Source organism: Canis aureus, chromosome 23 (genome assembly GCF_053574225.1).
Source record: "Canis aureus isolate CA01 chromosome 23, VMU_Caureus_v.1.0, whole genome shotgun sequence".
Taxonomy (NCBI): Eukaryota; Metazoa; Chordata; class Mammalia; order Carnivora; family Canidae; genus Canis; species Canis aureus.
Window position 1 is genome coordinate 24,495,732 of NC_135633.1, and position 25,713 is coordinate 24,521,444.

Consider the following 25,713-nt stretch of genomic DNA (forward strand, 5'->3'; position numbering starts at 1 on the left):
ATATGATTCAGCAATTCCACTTCTGTCTCGATATATATCCAAAGGAACTGAAATCATTATCTCAAGGAAATATCTTTATTCCTATATTCATTACAGTATTATTCACTATAGCCAAGGCATGGAAACAAGAAAAGGCATGGAATATTCAGCCTTAAAAAAGAAGGAAGTCCTGCCATTTGCAACAAGATAGAGGAATCTAAAGGGCATGATGTTACACAAAATATGCAAGACAGAAAAAGACAAATACAGCATAGTACCACTTATATGTGTAATCAAGAAGAAAACAAGTGAAACTTATAGAAACAGAAAGTAGAACGGTTGTTGCCAGAGGTTGTGGATGGGGAAACAGGAAAGTTGGTAAAAGAATATAAAATTTCAATTATAAGAAAAATGAATTGTGAAGATCAAAGTATAACATGAACACTATAGTTGATAATATTAAAATTTTCTGAGAGGGTAGAACTTAAGTGTTCTTAGCAGAAAGAAGGAAAGGAAGAAAGGAAGGAAGGGTGGAAGGACAGAAGGAAGGAAGGAAGGAAGGAAGGAAGGAAGGAAGGAAGGAAGGAAGGAAGGAAGGAAGGAAGGAAGGAAGGAAGGAAGGATAAATATGTGAGATGATGGATGTGTTAATTAACTCAATGGTGGGAATCCTTTCACAGTGTATATAGATACCAAATCATCACATTATAGCCTTCAAATATATTACAAATTTATTTGTTAAATGTACCTCAATACATATGTAAACTAAAAATTGACCACCAACTTGAATGTAAAAAAAAATCAATGTAAGCATAAATCTAAGACTTTTTTTAAAACTAAGGAGAAAGTCTTCAGGATCTAGAGCAAAGTGTTCTTAGTCTTGTCACCAAAAGCATGATTCCCTCAAGGAAAATTTGATAAATTAAACTTATTAAAATTAAAAACTGCTTCTGTGTCAAAGATTCAGTTGAAAGGACAAAAAAAAAAAAACCTACAGAGTGGGAGAATATATTTGCAAATTACATATCTATCCAAGGCCTAGTATCTAGAATAAAGAACTCTGAAAACTCAACTAGAAAAATATCTAATTAGAAATAGTAAAAGACTTGACAAGATATTTCATAGAAAAAGAAACAGATGCAAACAAATATATAAAATGTTAAAAGTTATTAGCTGGAAGGAAATAAAAATTAAAACTACTGTAAATATCACTATATATCTATCAGAATGGCTTTTGAAAAATTTTAATGTAATTTTTTAAAGATTTTATTTATTTACTTGAGAGCAACAGTGAGAGAAGCATAGAGGGAGAGAGAGGGGGAGAAGCGACTCCCCACTGGGTAGACAGCCCTATGCAGGGCTTGATCCCAGGACCCCAGGATCATGACTTGAACTGAAGGCTCAACTGACTGAGCCACCCAGGCACCCCCAGAATGGCTTTTTTTTAAGTGAAAACATCAAATGGTGGCAAGGATATGGAGAAAGTGGATCACTTATACACTGCTGGTTGAAATGTAAAATGATATAGCTAGCCACTCTAGAAAACATTTTGGCAGTTTCTAAAAATACTAAACATACAACTAACATATGGCTGAGCATTTGTACTCCTGGGCATTTACTCCAGATAAATGAAGAGTTATGTTCACAAAAGCTTGCACACAAATGTTTCTAGCAGCTTTATTCATAATAGCCCCAAACCGGAAACACAGGTGTTCTTCAACAGGAGAATGCTTAAACAAACTGTGGTATAGCTATGCCTATAGCACATAAAAGGAATGAACTCTTCACACACAGAATAAGTTGGATAAATCTCCAGAGAATGATGCAGTGAGGAAAAAAAACAAACAATCCCAAAAGATTACGTATTATATGATTTCATTTACATGATGTTTTTGAATTGACAAAATTATAGAGATATAAAATACATTAGTGATTGTCAAAGACTAAAAGGAGGATGAGAGGGAGAAAAGTTGATGAAACTATAAAAGGACAAGAGGGAATCTTGTGGTTCTGGAAGTGTTCTGTATCTTCACTGTAGTAATGTTTATATCTTTATTTTGATACTGTACTACTGTTTTGCAAGGAGGAATTGAGTGAAGGGTACATGAGATCTCTGTATTAAATCTTGTAAGTGCATGCAAATCTACAAACATCTCAAAATAAAAACTTTAAAAAATCTTGAAGAGTCCATAAGGGGCACCTGGATGGCTCAGTGGATGAGTGTTTGCCTTTGGCTCAGATGCTGATCCCGGGACCCTAGAATCAAGTCTCTCATCGGGCTCCCTATGGGGAGCCTGCTTCTCTGTTGATCTATGGCTCTGCATCTCATGAATAAATAAACAAAATATTTATTAAAAAAAGAATTTATAAGGTGTCGAAGTAGGACCCTAGATGCACCTCATCCCACCAACAACTAGATAACTATTAACTCATCCTAAATACCGCAGGAATCAACCTGAAGACTGGTGGAACAAGCTCCCTCATGGCTAATGCAGGGGGAAGGGAGCTGCAGTCACAGAGAAGGGCAAGAGACAGACTAGCACAAGAGGTGCACACAGGGGGAAAATGAATTCTCGTAGCGGTTGGCTTAGAGATTAACAGAGGGGCCAAATTTAAGGAGTTCTCACAACCAGAATGGTTTAAAACCAGGAGTTTTAATGGTGAGTATGTTTGGCTTAGGAGGAGCCTGGAGGGCACTGGGGGTGCTCTTATAGATGAAGCAGGCAAACAGCCCACAGACAGACAGCATGGAAACAGGGATCTGAAAAGCACCTGGGGCGCACAGTGGGGAGGTTATTTGCTCTTCTCAGATCATAGCCCAGAGAGACAGCAATCTTGGGGAGACCCCAGCAGGAAAAAAAGGAACTGGTCAGCACCATTTCCCTCCCCTACCCCTCAGCATAAGTATAGGGCCACCAGTGGGAACCAATGCCATGCTGACAGAATACTTGCTTAGACCAAGCCCCACCTGCAGTCCAGCAGAAGTGCCCCTCCCTGTCACACTTGCCTCAGTCCCAGAGTGGTGGGTCACTTCCCCCAGAAGTCCTGCCCAAATCCCTGCTCATATCATGTCTTCCAGTAAGGGAGTTTTGCAGAGCCATGGTTTCTATAGCTGTGGCAACAGGCCTCATTTCATACATAGACAAAAATACACCTAAGTTGGGCAGCCCAGGTGGTTCAGCGGTTTAGCACCTGCCTTTGGCCCCGGGGCATGGTTCTGGAGTCCTGGGATGGAGTCCCACATCGGGCTCCCAGTGTGGAGCCTGCTTCTCCCTCTGCCTGTGTCTCTGAGACTCTCTCTCTCTCTCTCTCTCAAGAATAAATAAAAACTTAAAAAGAATACACTTAAGTTAAAATGCACCACATTCAGGCCAGGGACCCAACACTGGCCACAACAGGCAAAGAGAGCCTCTGCAAATGACTGGCCTGAAGGATAAAGGGGTCAGGACACAACAGCAGAGCACATGCAGCACACATTGGAGACACTCCCAGAAGTACCAGACTCTGGGGAATAAGGAGCACTAAACTGCAGGGGACTACAGGACCTCATCTTGAAGATAGCAGATCTATCAAGAAGATAGAACAATTTTGGCAGCCCGGGTCACTCTAGCAGTTTAGCACCGCCTTCAGCCCAGGGCCTGATCCTGGAGTCCCGGGATCAAGTCCCGCATCGGGCTCCCTGCATGGAGCTTGCTTCTCCCTCTGCCTCTCTCTCTCTCTCTCTCTCTCTCTCTTTCTCTCTCTCTCTGTCTCTCATGAATAAGTACATAAAAAATAAAATCTTTAAAAAATATTTTTAAAAAAGAAGATATAACAATTGTAAATATTTATGTACCCAACAGGGGAGTACCCAGATACATAAAACAGTTCATAATAAAGATAAAAGAACAAATCAATAATAATACAATAATTGTAGGGGACTTTAACACTCCATTTACATCAATGGACAACAAAAATCAATGAGGAAAAATGGTTTTAAATGACACATTGCTAGAACTGGATTTGACAGATGCATTCAGAATGCTCCATCCTAAAACAGCAGAATATACATTCTTTTCAAGTACATACAGAACATTCTCCAGAAGAGATCACATATTAGCCCACAAAACAAGCCTTGACAAATTTAAGATAATCCCAATCATACCATGTACCTTTTCTGACCACAGTGCTGTGAAACTAGAAGTCAACCACAAGAAAAAATCTGGAAAGAGCAAAAATATATGCAGGTTAAATAAAATGCTACTAAACAATGAATGAGTCAACCAGGAAATAAAAGAAATTAAAAAGTACATGGTAAACAAATGAAAATGAAAACATAATGGTCCAAAATCTTTGGGATGCAGGAAATGTGATATTAAGAGAGAACTTTATAGCAATATAGGCCTACCTCAAGAAGCAAGGAAAAATTTCAAACAACATAACCTTATACCTAAAGGAGCTACAAAAAGAAAATCAAACAAAACCTAAACTCAGCAGAAGTAAATAATAAAGATTACAGGAGAAATAAATGATATACAAACTAAAAATCAAAACAAAACAATAAAATAGATCAATGAAACCAGGAGCTGGTTCTTTGAAAAAAATGAGTAAAATTGTAAATCTCTAGCTAGACTTATCAAGAAAAAAATATAAAGGACTCAAATAAATAAAATCACAAATGAGAGAAGAGAAATAACAACCAACACCACAAAAATACAATTATAAGAGATTATGAAAAGCTGTAAGTCAACAAATTGCACAACCTATAATAAATTCCTAGAAACACAAACTACCAAAACTGAAACAAGAAGAAATAGAAAATTCAAACAAATAAACAACCAGTAAAGAAACTGCATCAGTAATCAAAAAAAAAAAAAAAGTCCAAGACCAAATAGCTTCACAGATGAATTCCACCATTTACTTTTTTTAATATTTTATTTATTTATGAAAGAGACAGAGAGAGAGAGAGAATGGCAGAGACACAGGCAGAGGGAGGAGCAGGCTCCATGCAGGGAGCCCAATGCAGGACTCGATCCCAGGACTCCAGGATCAGGCCCTGGGCCAAAGGTAGGTGCTAAACAGCTGAGCCACCCAGGGATCCCCTCCACCAAACATTTAAAGAAGAGTTGATGTCTATTCTTCTCAAACTTTTCCAAAAATAGAAATTATAGGAAAACTTCCAAATTCATCTTATGAAGTCAGTATTACCCTGATACCAAAAAAAAAAAAAAAAACCCAAAAACAACAACAACAAAAAAACCCAAACAGATAAAGACTCCACTAAAAAAGAGAACTATAGGCCGATATCCCCAATGAACAAAGATGCAAAAATCTTCAACAAAGTAATGGCAAACCAAATTCAACAACACATTTTAAAAAATCACTCACCACAATCAAGAAGGATTTATTTCTGTTACACGGTAGTTCAATATTCATAAATCCACCAACATGATACACCACATCAATAAGAGAAAGGATAAGAACCAAAATGATATAATCATTTTGACAGATGCAGAAAAAGCATTTGACAAAGTACAACATCCATTCATGATAAAAACTCTCAATAAAATAGGTTTAGAGAAAACATACTTCAACTTAATAAAGGCTATATGTGAAAAACCCACAGCTAACATCATCCTCAATAGAGAAAAACTAAGAGCTTTCCCCCTAAGGTCAGGAATAAGGCAAGGGTGTCCATTTTCACTACTTCCATTCAACATAGTACTAGAAGTCCTAGCCACAGCAATCAAACAACAAAAAGAAATAAAAAGCATCCTAATCAATAAGGAAGAAGTAAAACTTTTACTAGTTGCAGATGACATCATATTCTATATAGAAAGTCCCAAAAGATTCCACCAAAACAACTGCTAGAACTGAAACTAATTTAGTAAAGTTGCAGGATACAAAATCAATATAGAAATCTGTTGCATTTCTATACACCAATAATGAAGCAGCAAAAAAGAAAAATTAAGAAAACAATCCCATTTACAATGGCAAGCAAAATAATAAGATACCTAGGAATAAACCTCACCAAAGAGGTGAAAGACCTGTTCTCTGAAAACTATAAAACAATAATGAAAGAAATTGAAGATGACACAAAGACATGGAAAGGCATTCCATGCTCATGGATTAGAAGAATGAATATTATTAAAGTGTCTATACTACCTAAAACAATCTACACATTTACATTTACTGCAATTATTATCAAAATACCACCAGAATTTTTCACAGAACTAGAAAAAACAATTCCAAAATTTGCATGGAACCACAGAAGACCCCATATAGACAAAGCAATCTTGAAAAAGAAAATCAAAGGTGGAAGCATCAAAATTCCAGACCTCAAATTACATTATAAAGTTGTAGTAATCAAAACGGCATGGTATAGTGCAAAAACAGACACATAGATCAATGGGATAGAATAGAAAACCCAGAAATAAACCCACTATATGGCCAATTAATCCTCAACAAATCAGGAAAGAATATCCAATGGGAAAAAGTCTCTACAACAAATGGTGTTGGGAAAACTGGATAGCAATATGCGAGAGAATGAAACTGGACCACTTTCTTACATGATACACAAAAATGAATTCAAAATGGATTAAAGACCTAAATATGAGACGTGAAAACATAAAAATCCTAGAAGAGAGAGCACAGGCAGTAATTTCTCTGACATTGGCCATAGCAACATTTTTCTTTTTTTAAATAATAAATTTATTTTTTATTGGTGTTCAATTTGCCAACATACAGAATAACACCCAGTGCTCATCCCATCAAGTGCCCCTCTCAGTGCCCGCCACCCAGACACCCCCACCCCCTGCCCTCCTCCCCTTCCACCACCCCTAGTTCGTTTCCCAGAGTTAGGAGTCTTCCATGTTCTGTCTCCCTTTCTGATATTTCCTACCCATTTCTTCTCCCTTCCTCTCTATTTCCTTTCACTATTATTTATATTCCCCAAATGAATGAGACCATATAATGTTTATCCTTCTCCGATTAACTTATTTCACTCAGCATAATACCCCCCATTCCATCCACGTCGAAGAAAATGGTGGGTATTTGTCATTTCTAATGGCTGAGTAATATTCCATTGTATACATAAACCACGTCTTCTTTATCCATTCATCTTTCAATGGACACCAGGGCTCCTTCCACAGTTTGGCTATTGTGGACATTGCTGCTAGAAACATCGGGGTGCAGTTGTCCCGGCATTTCATTGCATCTGTATCTTTGGGGTAAATCCCCAGCAGTGCAATTGCTGGGTCGTAGGGCAGATCTATTATTAACTTTTTGAGGAACCTCCACACATAGCAACATTTTTCTAGATAGGTCTCTTGAAGCAAGGTAAACAGAAGAAAAACTAACTATTGAGACTTCATAAAAATCTTTTACACAGGGAGGGAAACAATCAACAAAACTAAAAGGCAACCTACAGAATGGAAGAATTTGCAAATGACGTATCTGATAAAGGGTTAGTATCCAAAATTTATAAAGAACTTACAAAACCCAACACCCAAAAAAAGATCCAATTAAAAAAATAAGCAGAAGACATGAACAGACATCCAAAAGATGTCTCCCAAAGAAGACATCCAGATGGTCAACAGACACATGAAAAGATGCTCATCACCACTTATCATCAGGGAAGTGCAAATCAAAACTGCAATATCACCTCACACCTGTGAGAATGGCTAAAATAAAAAAAATACAAGAAACAACAGGTGATTGCAAGGATGTAGAGAAAAAGGAACCCTCTTGCCCCATTGGTGAGAATGAAAACTGGTGCAGCCACTGTGGAAAACAATATGGAGGTTCCTCAAAAAGTTAAAAATAGAACTACTCTATTATCCAGCAATAATCATACTACTGGGTGTTCACCCAAAGAAAACAAAAAACACTAATTCAAAGGGATATGCACCAGATGTTTATGCCAGCATTATTTACAATAGCCAAGATAAGGAAGTAGCCCAAGTGTCCACTGACTGATGAATGGATAAAGACAATGTGGTGGCTATATATATACATATATATGTGTATATATATGTATATATATATGTATATATATATACATATATATATTGAAATATTACTCATCTGTAAAGAAGGATCTATACCCTAAAAACTATAGAACACTTCTGAAAGAAATTGAGGAATACACAAAGAGATGGAAAAATATTCCATGCTCATGGATTAGCAGAATTAATATTGTGAAAATGTCAATGATACCCAGGGCAATTTACACGTTTAATGCAATCCCTATCAAAATACCATGGACTTTCTTCAGAGATTTAGAACAAATTATTTTAAGATTTGTGTGGAATCAGAAAAGACCCCAAATAGCCAGGGGAATTTTAAAAAAGAAAACCATAGCTGGGGGCATCACAATGCCAGATTTCAGGTTGTACTACAAAGCTGTGGTCATCAAGACAGTGTGGTACTGGCACAAAAACAGACACATAGGTCAATGGAACAGAATAGAGAAGCCAGAAGTGGACCCTCAACTTTATGGTCAGCTAATATTCACAAAGCAGGAAAGACTATCCACTGGAAAAAAGATGGTCTCTTCAATAAATGGTGCTGGGAAAATTGGACATCCACATGCAGAAGAATGAAACTAGACCATTCTCTTACACCACACACAAAGATAAACTCAAAATGGATGAAAGATCTAAATGTGAGACAAGATTCCATCAAAATCCTAGAGGAGAACACAGGCAACACCCTTTTTGAACTTGGCCACAGTAACTTCTTGCAAGATACATCCATGAAGGCAAGAGAAGCAAAAGCAAAAATGAACTATTGGGACTTCATCAAGATAAGAAGCTTTAGCACAGCAAAAGAAACAGTCAACAAAAGTAAAAGACAAACCTACAGAATGGGAGAAGATATTTGCAAACGACCTATCAGATAAAGGGCTTGTATCCAAGATCTATAAAGAACTTATTAAACTCAACCGCAAAGAAACAATCCAATCATGAAATGGGCAAAAGACATGAACAGAAATCTCACAGAGGAAGACATAGACTTGGCCAACATGCACATGAGAAAATGCTCTGCATCCCTTGCCATCAGGGAAATATGAATCAAAAGCACAATGAGATACCACCTCACACCAGTGAGAATGGGGAAAATTAACAAGGCAGGAAACCACAAAGGTTGGAGAGAATGTGGAGAAAGGGGAACCCTCTTGCACTGTTGGTGGGAATGTGAACTGGTGCAGCCACTCTGGAAAACTGTGTGGAGGTGCCTCAAAGAGTTAAAAATAGACCTGCCCTACGACCCAGCAATTGCACTTCTGGGGATTTACCCCAAAGATACAGATGCAGTGAAACACCAGGACACCTGCACCCAATGTTCATAGCAGCAACGTCCACAATAGCCAGACTGTGGAAGGAGCCTCAGTGTCCATCGAAAGCTGAATGGATAAAGAAGATGTGGTCTATGTATACAATGGAATATTCCTCAGCCATTAGAAATGACAAATACCCACCATTTGCTTCGACATGGATGGAACTGAAGGGTATTATGCCGAGTGAAATAAGTCAATCGAAGGACAAACATTATATGGTCTCATTCATTTGGGGAATATAATAAATAGTGAAAGGGAATAAAGGGGAAAGGAGAAAAAATAAGTGGGAAATATCAGAAAGGGAGACAGAACATGGAAGACTCCTAACTCTGGGAAACAAACTAGGGGTGGTGGAAGGGGAGGAGGATGGGGGGTGGGGGTGACTGGGTGGCGGGCACTGAGGGGGCACTTGACGGGATGAGCACTGGGTGTTGTTCTGTATGTTGGCAAATTGAACACCAATAAAAAATAAATTTATTATTTAAAAAAAAGAATGAAATCTTGCCATTTGCAGCAACACAGAAGGATGTAGAGAGTATAATGCTAAGCAAAATAAGTCAGAGAAAGGTAAATACCAAATGATTTCACTCCTGTGTGGAATTTAATAAACAAAACAAAGAAACAATGGACAGAGAGAGAGAGAAATCAAGAAACAGATTCTTAATTATAGAGAACAAATTGATGGTCACCAAAGGGGAGGTGGGGTGGATGGGTGAAACAGGTGATCAGGATTAAACAGTGCACTTGATGTGATGAGCACCAGGTGTTATATGGAAGTGATGAATCACTATATTGTACACTTGAAACTAATATAACACTGTATGTTAACTAACTGGAATTAACATAAAAACTTAAAAACCTTAATAAATAAGTAATGAAAAATATCTTAAAGCGTCTTAGGTTACATGCTATGGCATTTGGAATTTTTTTCTTTTGGCTGTAAGTGATGGGTTCCCCCAAAATGAAGTGGTTAGAGGATGGAGAGGGCGCTGACGTGAAATGTCATCAAATGGTCTCTCTGGCAGGATGTGGATGTTGGAGTGGAAGCGGGTAAGAGAGTAGATGGGATGGGCAAGAACCTTAGAGAAAGCACACATGACAGCCTCCATTTCCCATGGGAAGTCAGGAGGAATGTCAAATTAGCTGCTAGGAGAAGATCAGCAGGTTGAGTGAAAAGCTTGAAAAGAATGGTGATAATTTAAAAACTGAAAGAAATTACAGGGGGATGCAAAAATCTCTGCTCAGGTTAATAGCCATGAATTTCTTTTGATACAAGATTTCAGGGGCAGCCCGGGGGGCTTAACAGTTTAGCTCCACCTCCAGCCCAGGGCGTGATCCTAGAGACCAGGGATCGAGTCCCACATCAGGCTCCCTGCATGGAGCCTGCTTCTCCCTCTGCCTGTGTCTCTGCCTCTCTCTCTCTCTCTCTCTCTCTCTCTCTGTGTGTGTGTGTCTCATGAATAAATAAATAAAATCTTTTAAAAAAGAAGATTTCAAAGGTGTGTGATTTTCCCCCCAGTTTATGTATCATCTCAGGGGGAGAAAAGTAGACAGGCTGGGCCCAGTTCAGATGGGCAAGTACAGACAAAATCAAAACAGAAGAGTCAGTGTATCCCTAGAAAGCAGCTCCAGGTGAATGACCACAATCCAAACTGATTGAGGCAGGAGCTGAGGTAATTTTGTGGCAGAACTTTCCAGAAAGTGAGAAAGAATAGAGAGAGAGCTTATATGTAGTGAGGAAAACAGAGCAAGAATTCAAATCCTGGCCTGCCTAGCTCTGTGGTGTATGTTCTTTCCATTGTCCAAGTTCCCTCCTTTTTGAACATTAATTCAGTAGGTCAGTTCCAGGCTAAGTGTGGGAAGAATATGTGTCAGTCCCAGTCTGGAGCTGCAAGCCAAAAGTCCTAGTGTCTGTCTCAGAATGAGTGCCAAGAGTTTGTAACAGGGTCTGTAGGCCTTTCAGAAGTCCACTCCCTCTCCTCCAGGAAGCCTTCCCCAACTTCCTCAGGCTGGATTAGGCCATGATTTCGAGGCTCCATATCTCTTCCCTCTGCAAAGACTAAGAGCTTCCATAGGACTGATCCTGGAGCCTGGTGAAGAGGATGATTCAGGAATATTGTCTTGGAAAGATCTCAAATGCAGATGGGCAAGTGAAGCTGATAGTCTCTGAATATAACCATCTAAATGTGGTGGGATATTATAGATTCCATGATTGTGTTTCTCCCTTGCCCTTTTATTATTTAGTTCTTCAAACACTTCCCTTGATTCCAGGCTAGCCTCGACTTTTCTATTCCCCAGGGACTCAAGCATAGTGACTCCACTGTGGGCCAAGCCTGGCCTCCCCTGGAGATAGGCACTGTTGCCAAGACATCCCATGTAATGGGATAAAACTCAATCCCCCTGCCACAAAGACATCTTGGGCTCTTGTAGGATGTGGAGTGGCAGAGCAGGCTGGAACAATAGCCAGGGTGAGTTCTTGGAGCCCCAACACATCCCCTTCTCTGCTTCCCCAGATGGGTGATTGCCAGCACCTTAGCCTCCGATGGAGATATCGGTGGAAGGTCTGAAAATATCACAGAAGATAGAGAAGTAATCAGTCATGGACTATGCAAGGTACTAGTCCCATCTCCTGCTTAGAGAAGAGGACCTGAAGGGGGCTGCCTGCCTGAGGTTCAGGGAGTTTAAAGCTCAGAGATGAACTGGAATCCCAGACCACATTTCAGGGAAAGATGTCCCTCATAGTCTCTCCAGAGAGTGGATGAGAAAATGTGCTAAGTTCTCTTCTCCTCTGGCATTCTGAGGTCATCTGAGCTCTGGTTCAGCATCTCAGCTATCATTCTCCTTATCCAGACTGGCATTTCTCCATAGGCATTCTTTGTCACACTGGCCTGGCTTCCCACAGTGGCCCTATGGTGGTACAGAGTAATCTTGATTACGAGGACTCTGGGAACCAAGTGGCAAAAGAGAGCTGGGACGTCTACCTTTCCTCAATTCATTTGTTTACAGTACTGGCCATCTTTCATTTCTGTCTAGCATCTCTGAATCCAGAGCCTTGCTGGGACAATTTTTCCAGAAAGTAATCTGTCTTCTGCAAGAATGCAGGGGACAGGAGAAGAAATCTAGAGCTGCTCCCTAAAAAAGTCATTGTTTTCAATCCCCATTGCTTAGTCTTACCTTTATCAACTCTAACTCCTTAGTTTTTTGAAGTGGATATGTGGCATAACCTTCTCTCTAAGAACTTAACTTTCTATTTCTGCCTGTTTCTTTCCACTCTTCCTATGATTACTCAGATAATTTATTTTATTTTTACTATCATTTATTTTTTTAATAATAAATTTATTTTTTATTGGTGTTCAATTTGCCAACATACAGAACAACACGCAGTGCTCATCCCGTCAAGTGCCCCCCTCAGTGCCCGCCACCCAGACACCCCCACTCCCTGCCCTCCTCCCCTTCCACCACCCCTAGTTCGTTTCCCAGAGTTAGGAGTCTTCCATGTTCTGTCTCCCTTTCTGATATTTCCTACCCATTTCTTCTCCCTTCCCCTCTATTCCCTTTCACTATTATTTATATTCCCCAAATGAATGAGACCATATAATGTTTGTCCTTCTCCAGTTGACTTACTTCACTCAGCATAATACCCTCCAGTTCCATCCACATCGAAGCAAATGGTGGGTATTTGTCGATTCTAATGGCTGAGTAATATTCCATTGTATACATAAACCACATCTTCTTTATCCATTCAGCTTTCGATGGACACTGAGGCTCCTTCCACAGTCTGGCTATTGTGGACATTGCTGCTAGAAAAATCGGGGTGCAGGTGTCCTGGCATTTCATTGCATCTGTATCTTTGGGGTAAATCCCTAGCAGTGCAATGGCTGGGTCTTAGAGCAGTTCTATTTTTAACTCTTTGAGGAACCTCCACACAGTTTTCCAGAGTGGCTGCACCATTTCGCATTCCCACCAACAGTGTAAGAGGGTTCCCTTTTCTCCACATCCTCTCCAACATTTGTGGTCTCCTGTCTTGTTAATTTTCCCCATTCTCACTGGTGTGAGGTGGTATCTCATTGTGGTTTTGATTTGTATTTCCCTGATGGCAAGTGATGCAGAGCATTTTCTCATGTGCATGTTGGCCAAGTCTATGTCTTCCTCTGTGAGATTTCTGTTCATGTCTTTTGCCCATTTCATGATTGGATTGCTTGTTTCTTTGCTGTTGAGTTTAATAAGTTCTTTATAGATCATTTAAATGAGATTTTAGAGAAAGCAGAGATAAAGGCTTGTATGCAATTCACCATTTTTAATTGGAAAACTCTTCCCATTAAATGTTGTTACTTTTTCCAGAGTAAAAGTATTAATATTTTATTATGAAAAATCAAATCCTCTCTCCAAATTAGAGAAAGGGTAAACTTGATCTCTATATTCCCATACCCAGCTACCAAAATCATCCGCTCATAGCCACTCTTGGCAGCTTGGCTCTACACGATTCCAGCCACAGGTGGCCCCCACTCTCTCAATTATTTTGAAGTCAACATAAGATCCTTCTTTATTTTACAAATATTTTCAAATCTTAAAATACAGCCATAGTTTCATAATCACACCAAAATAAAAGATCATCATCAGGAACTCAACCAGTATTTATATTTCCCCAGTTATCCCATGGAAGTATTTCTGAATGCTAGTTTGCTCACTTTGTATGTTTGATTTGTTCAGAACAAGATCCTAACAAGGTTTCTCTATTGTCTATTGATTTAGTTGCTATGAGTCAAATCTCTCTTAATCTATAGGTTTTAACCCTTTCCTGTTTATTTTCTTGTAATTTTTTTGTGGAAGAAACTGGAATTATGTCCTGGAAGGTTTTGTTTTTGTTGCAGTTTGGATTTTTTTTTCATCACATCTCTTTATGTCTTTTAACATACCTGCTTACCTGGTATCTCCTATATTCTCTAGAAGTTGGTAGTCAGATATGAATCAGGCTTGTTATTTTGGTAAAATACAGTATCTAGTTTTCTCTCATTTGTAATGCAATCAGCTCCTGATATTTTTTTTTTGCCATTATTTCATTGGGTTTGTTAAAAGGTAACACTTCAGTTCTATTACTTCTTACTAGTTGGAATACTTCTGTAAAAAGAAACTTTCCTCCATCAGTTCCTTTCTTAACTTCATGTAGAAGAAAAGTAGGTTATTTGCCAGTTTTCAGAATACTGAATACTGAATACTGAATAGAAAAGTAGGTTATTTGCCAGTTTTCAGAATACTGAATACTGAATACTGAATGCCTAGCCTTGCTGACCTCATTTTTACACACACACACACACACACACACACACACACACACACATTCTCTCTCTCTCTCAATGTGTTTCCATCTGTACCAGTTATAATTCTCACTGATGCTTCGTTGACCCATATTTGGAAAGTGGAAGCCTCTCTGAGTTGACTTGTCTTTTAAAAATAATCTCAGTTGTCTTTGGTTCCCTGTTTTCTATTATTAAAAGATATCTAAGGTCATTTGGTATATTTCCAGTGGAAGACTTAACAGCCATTTATGAAAGGATACCTGAAATTGGGGAAAAAGATATTTAGAGACCACATCTAAGCATTAGGTGTGTTCCTTGCTACTGAATTGTTCTGGTTTGTAGGTATTTTCTATAAATAAAGCTAAGAGATATGTATTATTTAAAGGAGAAATATTTCTTGAGTTTATTCTGATATTCCCAAATTGATACTCTCAAATTTATGATTATAGCATTTTAACTAACTTGTTTGAATTTACATATCCTCTATTCCTACCCTTAAAGTTTTGCTTCCCAAATGCATTAAAATAACGACTCAAATGATGTGCCCTATAGTTTTCTGCAACTCTCCATACACACTGATCCATTTTTTGTGGTCTAGTGGTCTTAAAAGATTCTAGAATAAGTGACTTTTTTTCATTTTAAGATTTATTACTTTTATCAGAACACTTGTATAGGTTTGCTTATCCTTGCAATATAATTATCATACCTAAATACTCTAAATTTGCTTATTAGTATTTATTTCTTAGTATATGACAAGCACTTAAATGTAGACAGGTTTTCTTTCATTTTTCAGAAAAAAAAACTTTATATTTTAAGATCTTTCTGGTTTTTGTTTTTATTTTACTTTTCTTCGGGAATATCTATTATATTTAAAATTCCACTGTTTTACATGTCTATTCTTTTTATTTAAATTCAATTTGCCAACATATAGTATAACACCAAGGGCTCATCCCATCAAGAGCCCTCCTCAGTGCCCGTCATCCAGCTCTATTATAGTCTAATTACTTTTATCATTGTCTTCATTTTAGTTCATTATTCTCAGTTCTATTCTCTGAGTGTTTTAAACAGTAGTCCTTTTGTAATAAAAGTATTCTCTATTTTATACTAGCTTTTATTATTTTTCTCTTGTTATTTTCTTTGGTTTACCATTTTGATATTTGTTTTCTTTTTATTATCAAGTCATTTTTATACCCTAATACCAAAAATTTTAGTTTGGTTCATGATTTCTTTCATTTATTTATTTACAAAATTTTTACCCAGAATTTTCCTCTTCTTCCTTAATAATTCCTTATCTCTCTCTCTTTTTAAAGATTTTATTTACTTATTCATGACAGACATAAAGAGAGAGGCAGAGACATAGGCAGAGGGAGAAGCAGGCTCCCTGCCCAGAGCCTGATGTGGGACTTGATCCCAGGACCCCCGGATCACACCCTGAGCCAAAGGCAGACCCTCAATCACTAAGCCACCCAGACATCCCAATAATTCCTTATCTCAAAGAGTATTTTTACATATCTATAACAAGTTTTAACCCTTTTAATTTGACATAACATGTCTGCACAAATTCTATGTTGGAATTTTTCTGCTACTCATCTTTGAATGTGGTGAGCTCTACCACAGATTAATATTTGTTCAAAATAGTGTCTGAGAAAGAAGAAATAGAGGATGACAAAACTGACACTGTCAAAAATTTATTTCATTATATTCTCTTTTAAAATACTCTACTAGAATATGTGCAATCTGTTTTAAAAAACCCAATTCTAAAAGCAATTCACCTCCCCCAAAGGAAACAAAAGGCCACTCTTACCTTCAGATTGAGCTGATTACTGGCTAGCAATAGCATAACTGTATACCCAGGGTTCATATTAAAAGCCATTTTAGCTCACAGATTTATTTTTAGTGTTTTTTTTTAATCTTTGCTAAAAGGTATTTCAGTAGCTTTTCCCCTTATGTCATTTGTTATTGACCTATCTTTAGAGGGTTATTTATTTATTTACTTGTTTATCTGGGAATTTTGAAGGTGAATTCAAGAAAATAAAGATAACAAGCTCATGCTGTCAAGCCTTCAGGCTTCCACCACATGTTTGCAATTTATTTCCATGAGACCATGTTTCTACAGCATTTCTGATGAGACCTTTTAGGATCATCACATATTCTTAAAGAAAGCTCTGCTTTCTTCAATACATGAAGAAATCAGTGTTTTACACTATAAAATGACACTTGTCAACAGATTTAAATTATAGTTATTCTCTAATTGGCCTTTAGATGAATACATTTCTAAATCCCTTCACATTTCATATTTTCTAATATGTAGGAACCAATGTCACCTAATATCAGAGCTGGTATATTTTCCAATGATTTTATCCTTATTTTTCTTCCCAGATTGAAGAGGTCACGTCCTTCTGGAGACCTCAACTGCTTTCCAAAGATGCTCCTTTCCCACTCCTATGTCAACATCTCCTTCTTCCAGCCACATGCCTTCCTGATGATTGGCATCCCAGGGCTGGAGGCTGTTCATGGATGGATCTCCATCCCCTTCTCTTTCATGTACACTGTGGCCCTCACTGGAAACTGCCTGATTCTCTTGGCTGTGAGGAGAACTCCCAGCTTGCACCAGCCCATGTACTACTTCCTGTCCATGCTGGCCCTCACTGATGTGGGCCTCACTCTGTCCACACTGCCAACCACCCTGGCTGTGCTCTGGTTTGATTATCGGCACATAGGCTTCAATGCCTGCCTGGTTCAGATGTTCTTCCTCCACTCCTTCTCTGTGGTGGAGTCATCAGTGCTCCTGGCCATGTCATTTGACCGCTTTGTGGCCATCTCTAACCCTCTTCGCTATGCAGCTACCCTCACCAATAATGTCATTATTAGGATTGGGCTGGCCATTATGGCTAGAGCCACTGTATCCCTCTTTCCAGGGCCCTTCTTATTGAAGCGACTGAACTTTTGCCCTGACAAGATCCTCCTGTCCCATTCCTTCTGTTTCCATGCAGATGTCATGAAACGGGCTTGTGCTGACATTACTGTCAACATCCTTTATGGGCTATATGTAGTTTTATCCACAGTAGGTGTAGACTCTTTGTTTATTGTCCTGTCCTATACCCTTATTCTTCATACAGTGATGGGTCTGGCCTCTCCCAGGGAGCGTGTCCGAGCCCTCAACACATGTGTGTCTCATATATTAGCTGTTCTGATTTTCTACATCCCAGTCATAGGAGTGTCAATGATCCACCGTTTTGGGAGGCACCTGCCTCACATTGTACATGCTCTGGTTGCCTATGTGTACCTGGTGGTGCCCCCTGTGCTCAACCCCATCATCTACAGTGTGAAATCCAAGCCCATTAGGGAGGCTATGCTCAGACTGCTGAGAAAGAAGAGGAAAGGCTGATGAAACCAAGAAATAACCACAGAATCTGAGGAAAAACATAGCCAGTCTTATGTCCAGAAAGCCCTTACTCAGATACCTGACCAAGACACATTATCAAGAGTATGACAAGCAAATAGATCCCCTCAGACTGATGGGTGGCAGTCTTCTTTTTTTTTTTTTCAAAATTTTATTTATTTATTCATAAGAGACATGGAGAGAGAGAGGCAGAGACATGGGCAGAGGGAGAAGCAGGCTTGCTGCAAGGAGTCTTATGTGGAACTCAATCCCAGGGTCCTGGGATCACACCTTTAGCCAAAGGCAGATGCTCAACCACTGAGCCACCCAGGTGTCCCAGCGGCAAATAGTCTTGATTCTTTCCTGCACTCATGTACATCTTTTTAATTCAGTATTTACCTGTGTGAGAGAGTCTGTGCTCATTACTAGAGATAGTAAAATGAATTATACATGATCTTGTCCCTCCACTATAGGACATAAACTTCTAAATACACAATTATAATTAAGTGTAATGAGATTATGATAGATATACACAAAGTGCTATAGAAACCTGGAAGAGGGTTTCCTGTCTCATCAAGAGGAAATGAGAAAAAAGTCAGGGAAGAAGGAGGCTGAAAGGTGAGTAGGAGTTTGTCACAGAAAAGGTGGGCAAGGGGAAGGCAAACTTAATAAAGGTATAAGAATGTAAAAAACAGAAACAATGAAGTGTGAGGCACCTGGGTGGCTCAGTTAGTTAGCATCCAACTCATGATTTCAGCTCAGGTCATGATCTCAGGGTCGTGAGATCAAGCCCATGGTAGGTTCCATACCAGCAGAGTCTGCTTGGGATTCTCTCTTTCCTTCTCCCTCACCCTCTGCCCCTTCCACCCCTCCTCTAAAATAAATAAATAAATCTTTAAAACAAAAACAAAACACTAAGATGTGGAATTATCTGGTGTGTTTGTGGAAAGGTGAGCAGTCAGGCAGATGTGGCTCAGCATAATCAGTGTGTATGTTGGAGGGAGATTGACAGGAGATGAGATAGAAATGATGAACATTCCTTGTGCTTCTAGGGGCCTTTCAGACCTCATGGAAATATCTGCCCTCATTCCTTATTTAAGACTCAGTCATGGAAAGCCTATTGCTTTGTAAAAGGTTATATAGGTTTAACTATGTGCTACAAGTTTGAAAGGTGAAAGTGGAGAAAAAGAATACAAGGAAAGCATTTAAGAGATTTTTAAGAGTCTAGGGAAAAAAAAAGAGTGGAAGCTAGAGTTAAGTCGATAATGGGAAAAACTAAATGTATTCTTTAAAATTTTATCTCTATATTTCTCTTCTCTGTCCTCTGAAAGTGCTGGAAGCAATGAGCAAAGCTAGGGCCTATGTATTGGTTTTTACATACCATTCCCCACCACAAATAACCTAAAATCCTTTGAGCAATGGCTAATTCTAGGTACGAACCAGAAAAAACATAAAATGATAGTGGAATAGCTTATGATCCAAAGCAATATAGAACACAAAGACAGTAAGCTCACTTAAAAAGAATACACAGAATCTCATTTGAAAGGGCTACCAGTGGCTAGTGGCTACAGATGGATCAAACAGAACATTAAAAATAATTTTGACAGCAAACAGTTGTAACAAATTGAATTTTTAAAGAAAGTGTGAGTTCATAGTGATATTCTAAACAAAGAGGGAAAAAAGGAAAAAAGAACTCTTCTTTAGAAAGTATTGATAGATTTAAAAAATTACTTTTCTGTAGTTTTTAATGTAATTTTAAGATAACCAACAAAGCCTTAAAAGTATTGGAAAATAATATTCAAACAGTCTGAAAGTATCACTGTACATACCATTTACTAAATAGAAAAGGATGAATATGCCTTTACAATAAAGAGACCTCCAATTGCCACCTGAAGCAAATGATCAAATTTAGCTTAACCAATAATAAGAATTTGACCTTATGTACCTTCTGATTTGAAAATAAGGACACAAAAATCACATATGTAAAATTCTTATCAAAATGTTCAACCTGGGGCAGCCTGGGTGGCTCAGTGGTTTAGTGCTGCCTTCAGCCCAAGGGCCTGATCCTAGAGACCTGGGATCAAGTCCCAAGTCAGGCTCCCTACATGGAGCCTGCTTCTCCCTCTGCCTGTGTCTCTGCCTCTCTCTCTCTCTCTCTCTCTCTTTCTCTCTCTCTCTCTCTCTCCCTGTGTCTCTCATGAATAAATAAATAAAATCTTTTAAAAAATGTTCAACTTGAATCTAACCATGAGAAAGTAATAGAAAAATCTTGAATATGGCTACCACCACACACACACACACACACACACACACACACACACACACACACTGGCCCAGTATCTTTAAAAATGCAATTTTACAAAAACAGTGTTGGGTAATTAATCTAAATTAAAGGAGATTAAAGGGACATTACAACCAAATACTAGCACTAACCAGTCATTATTAGGAACAAATTGTGAAATTTAAATATGTATTATATATTGATAACATTATTAGGTTAGCACAATTTGCTTAGATTTGAAAATAGTTTTGTGATTATGTAGGAGGACCTATTTTTAGAAGATGAATGGTTAATATTTACTTTTTATTTTTTATATATTTTTATTGGAGTAACACTGTAATGTTTACGATCTACTTTTTCTGCAGAAAAAGTGTGTAACTATGTGGTGTGTGTGTGTTTGTGTGTGTGTGCATACATGTCTGAGACGGTGTGGAGGGAGAAAGAAGTGAACCCCAACCCCCTGATCCTATAACCTCAAGAAAGATAGTTTAGTCTCTCAAGTAATTATTAAATGAATGCTGAGAGAGATCCTAAAACTAAGCATGGGCATGCTAATCTGTTGGTGTCAAGAATGCAGAATCAGAATGCAAAGGAAGGAAAATAGTTATATTTCTTCTTGGTTAGAATATACCTTCCACTAAGACTTGAATTGGGATTTTGCCCATTCCCATCCCAAGCCAAGTAAGGAGTTTGCTTTCACAGTGATCCCTAAGCACCTTGTGTTTCCTTCAATTGCAGTACTTAATACACTATACTGTAATTATAAATAATTGCATATGAGACTTTGAAATCCTTGAAGCTAGGGAACAGTGATGATGTTCTATCTATTTCTGTGTTCTCAATGCTTAACTCAGGCCTGGCACATAAAAACACATTGCTTAATAAATAATGTTCTAGTGAATGAATGAAGGAAAGAAGATAGTAAAGGAAGGTAGCACAAAGCTTATAGGTCTGGTCAGAAACAAAGATCTCTGGGTGCAGATCCTAGCACTGCTCCCCCAGTTTACGTGCAAATGTAGGCAACAGAGGATGAATGTATAACTATACAGCCCTGGGGAGTGGATCTCCCAGCTTCATCTACTGCTGTAGTGGTCAATACTACTTTCTCCATCTTAACTGGAACACTCTATCCTTCCAGGAAGAGATTAAAGATTCTGTCTTCTGGGATCCCTGGGTGGCTCAGCAGTTTAGCACCTGCCTTCAGCCCAGGGTGTGATCCTGGAGTCCCAGGATCGAGTCCCACATCGGGCTCCTTGCATGGAGCCTGCTTCTCCCTCTGCCTGTATCTCTGCCTTTTTCTCTCTCTTTCATTAATAAATAAATAAATAAAATCTTTTAAAAAAAGATTCTGTCTTCTGTGTTTTATTCCTTAATCTCTCTTCCAAGCTCTTTGAAGCTGGCACACACCTCTTTCAGAGAATTTATCACTTGCTATTGAAATCATCTTTTGTACTGATCTATTCCTGTTCCTAGAAGGCAATTACTGATTGACTCATTCACACCGAATGCCTTCATTACCTATAAAAGGGACTGGCCCAGACATTGCTTCAGGGACATTATTTGAATAAATCTATGTATAAATCAAAATTCCTGAACAAATATCCTGATGTTTATTTAATAACTAGTTACTAAGTTCACACCACCCTCCAAGCAATGGAAGCTATAGATTTAGTTCTTCACAGCTGTGGAGCAAATGGGCATCCTATGCTCATAAAGGGCTCCTTCTTGCTCAAAAATGGCTTTCCCCTGGCCTTCTTGGTTGCCGGAGATTATAATATCAGAGACTAAGCTTTAGCTATGCATCGCTATTTTGCCTCAGCTCTTAAATTTCAATGTCTCTGGGATAGACACACTTTTATTCCAAAGTCATCCCAAGGGACCACTGAGGCAGGCACTTTCTTCACTGGCAGGCACACTGGCAGAAAATTGAGGGAGTTGTCAAGTTGAAGTAGGATTTGGAGGCCAATGTTTGGAAATATAAATGTTCTCTTCAGATGCTTCTGTAAATATCTCTTTGAATCCTGATATTAATTCTTTTGGATGTACATCCAGAAGTTGAATTACTGGATGATACAGTAGTTCTACTTCTAATTTTTTGAAGACCTGCATACTGTTTTCCATAGAGGCTATACCAGTTTACATTACTGCCAACAGTGCACAAAGGCTCCAATTTGTCCACATCCTTATCAATATTTGTTATCATTTGTTTTTTCTTTCTCTTTTTTTGGATGATAACTACCTTAAATATTATGTGATGGTATCTCATCATGGTTTTGGAAACCATGAGATCACTTTGGGTTATTTTTGATTTGCGTTTTGCTAATAATTAATGATGTTGAACATCTTTCATATACCTGTTGGCTATTTGTATGTTTTTGGAGAAATGTGCATTCAATTCCTTTGCACATTTTTTAATCAGGTTATTTGGTTTTTTGCTACTGAGTTTTAAGAGCTCCTTATATATATTTTTATATTAATCCTCTAGCAGGTACATGGTTTACAAATACTTTCTGCCTTTTTACTCTGTTGTTTCCTTTGCTGCGCATTAACTTTTTAGTTTGATGTAGACATACTTATCTAATTTTGCCTTTATTGATTGTGTTTTTGGTGCTATATCTAATAAAATATTGCCAAGTTCAAGGTCATCAAGATTCTTCTCTGTTTTCTTCTAGGAGTTTCATAATTTCAAGTCTGTTTTTTGTATATGGTATAAGATAAGAATATGACATCATTCATTTGCATGAGGATACCCAGTTTTGCCAAGCATTTATTAAGGAAACTGTCTTTTCTCCATTGCATATTTTTGGGACTCTTATCAAAAATCAGATGACTGTAGGTATGTCATTAATTTCTGGGTTCTCTATCCCAAATATCAGTTTTTATACCAGTACCATACTGATTTTTTTAAATTTTTAAAATAATCTCTGCACCTAGCATGAGGTTCAAACTCATGACCCTGAGATCAAGAGTTGCATGTCCTACCAACTGAGCCAGCCAGGTGCCAAGTACCAATACTGTTTTAAATTACTGTAGATTTACAAAGTATTTTGAAATCAGGAAATGTGATGCCTCCACCCTTGTTCTTCTATCTCAGACTGCTTTGACTATTTTGGGTCTCTTGTAGTTCCATATGAATTTTAGGATTATTTTTTCCTATTTCTATAAAAAAAATGCCATTGAGATTTTCATAGGAATTGCACTGAATTCACAGATCACTTTGGGTAAGATGAATATTTTGATAATATTAAATCTTTCAACTCAGGAACATGCAATGTCTTTTCATTTATTTGGGTCTTAATTTCTTTCATCAATAATTTAGTTTTTTGAGTATAAGTCTCACCTCCTTGGTTAAGTTTACTCCTAAGTATTTTATTCTTTTTTTTTAAGATTTATTGATTAATTTTAGAGAAAGAGAGAACACAGCAGGGAGGGTCAGAGAGAGAGAGAGAGTCTGAAGCAGACTCTGCACTGAGCATGGAGCCCATCATGGGGCCCAATCTCAAGACCCTAAGATCACAACCTAAGCTAAAACCAAGTGTCAGACACTCAACTGACTGCACCACCTAGAGGCCCCTTTTATTTTTTCTAAAGATTTAATTTATTTATTTGAGGGAGGGCAGGGGAGGGGCAAAGGGAGAGGGAAAGGGACAAGCAGATTCCCTGCTGAGCACAGAGCTCAACATGAGGCTTTATGTGGGGCTTAATCCCAGGACCTTGAGATCATGACCTAAACCAAAGTTAGTGGCTTAACCAATTGAGCTACCCAGGCACCCCATCTAAGTACTATTCTTTTGGATGTTACTGTAAATGGGATTGTTTTATTAATTTCTTTTTTGGATTGTTCACTGTTTGTATATAGAAACACAACTGATTTTTGTATATTGATTTTGTTTCCTGTAATTTCTAAATTGTTTTATTAGTTCTAACAGTTTTTTAATGGCATTTTGGGAGTTTTCTATATATAAGATCATGTTGCCTCCAAGGAAGAATAATTTTACTTCTTACATTACAATCTGAATGCTTTTATTTCTTTTTTTTTTTTTTGGATGCTTTTATTTCTTTTTGTTGTTTAATTGTTCTTGTTAGGACTTTTAGTTCTGTGTTTAAAAAAGTGGAAAGAATAGGTATCATTGCCTTGTTCCTGATCTTAAAGGAAAAAAATCTTTTAGTTTTTCATTGTTGAGTATGATGTTAGCTGTGGGTTTGTCATGTATATCTTTTTTTATGTCGAGATACACTTCTTACATACCCAGTGCTCCCATTTTCATTGCAGCATTATTCACCATAGCCAAGATCCAACAATCCAAATGTTCATCAAAAGATGAATGATAAAGACAATGTAGTATATACATATTGTAGAATAGTAGTTAGCCTTAAAAAAAAAAGGAAATCCTATCATTTTTAACAAGGAAACTTTTGGAGTTGATGGATATGTCTATTACCTTGATTGTAATGATAAATTTATGAATGTATGCATATGTCCAAATTCATTAAACTGCATACATTAAGTGCCATTTTTTGCACATCAATTATACCTCAATAAACCAGCTATGCACATACATACACACAGATACTTTTGCATTTCAGATCTGTGGCCTCTTCATGTTTTCAATTTACTTCACTCTATTAGAAAAAAGATAGCAAAGAAAATTTCCTAGGTTGGAAGACATTCTGTATCTTTAAAAACATAAAAATAGAGATGCAGAAGCTCCCAGTAAACATTGGTGCTCCCATTCATCTCTCTCTCTCTCTCTCTCTCTCTCTCTCTCTCTCTGCCTTGGGCCATTTATTTCCCATCTATCATCTCAGGTCACTTGATACACATTTGCTGTGCAACAGAATGGGGCTTTAACAATGATGTTACATGAAGAACAGACAGGAAGTAAAGGTACTTAACCTGCATGAACAACCCTAGGGGCCACAGACAGAGTGGAGGGAGATACAATGAACCCTGAGTCTCTGAAAGGTACTACTTGGAGAGGCCAGAAAGCATTCAATGTGACTCCAGATGCCTGATTTAATATCATTAAAGAGCACAGTAAGTAAAGGGGAAAATTGAAATGCCCAATAAAACTTCCTGCAGATTGTGGTAAAGAATGGCTAAACCTAGAGATGATGATGATTCTAAACCTCTCCTCCACAATTCAGTTACTCAAATATCTCACTTGCCTTATAACTCTCTATCAACACATATATCCCCATACATTTTCTATTGCCTGGGAAAAAGTAAGCACAGACTATTATTCTCTGTGGCTGTGGCTTGGACATCCCTGGAGAGTAGCAACTCACTAAGGCATCTAGCCAGTGGTATAAAGGGAGTATCTTACTTGCAGAGTTTGCCTGGGCTTCTTAAGGATCTGGAGAGGTAGAGAAGGCTGTAACAAGTAAGGTGAGTATGTTAGGCCCTAGATACAATCCCTTATACACTATTTAGAAGGATAGGGGCCTGGTTAAT

General features: G+C 38.1%; 1 protein-coding gene and 1 long non-coding RNA gene across 3 annotated transcripts in view; one reads left to right on the forward strand and one right to left on the reverse strand.

Annotated features, from left to right (window-relative positions):
* Window positions 1-25,713, reverse strand: part of LOC144294813 (uncharacterized) — a 91,324-nt gene that overhangs the window by 2,837 nt on the left and 62,774 nt on the right. The window lies entirely within an intron of this gene.
* Window positions 17,021-17,983, forward strand: LOC144295457 (olfactory receptor 51I2-like). The gene has a single exon (XM_077867855.1). The coding sequence runs from the start codon at window positions 17,021-17,023 to the stop codon at window positions 17,981-17,983; it is 963 nt and encodes a 320-aa protein (XP_077723981.1).

What these genes read in the sequence shown, in the direction of transcription:
- LOC144295457 (XM_077867855.1), top strand. Translation starts at nt 17,021, where the DNA reads ATGCTCCTTTCCCACTCCTATGTCAACATCTCCTTCTTCCAGCCACAT.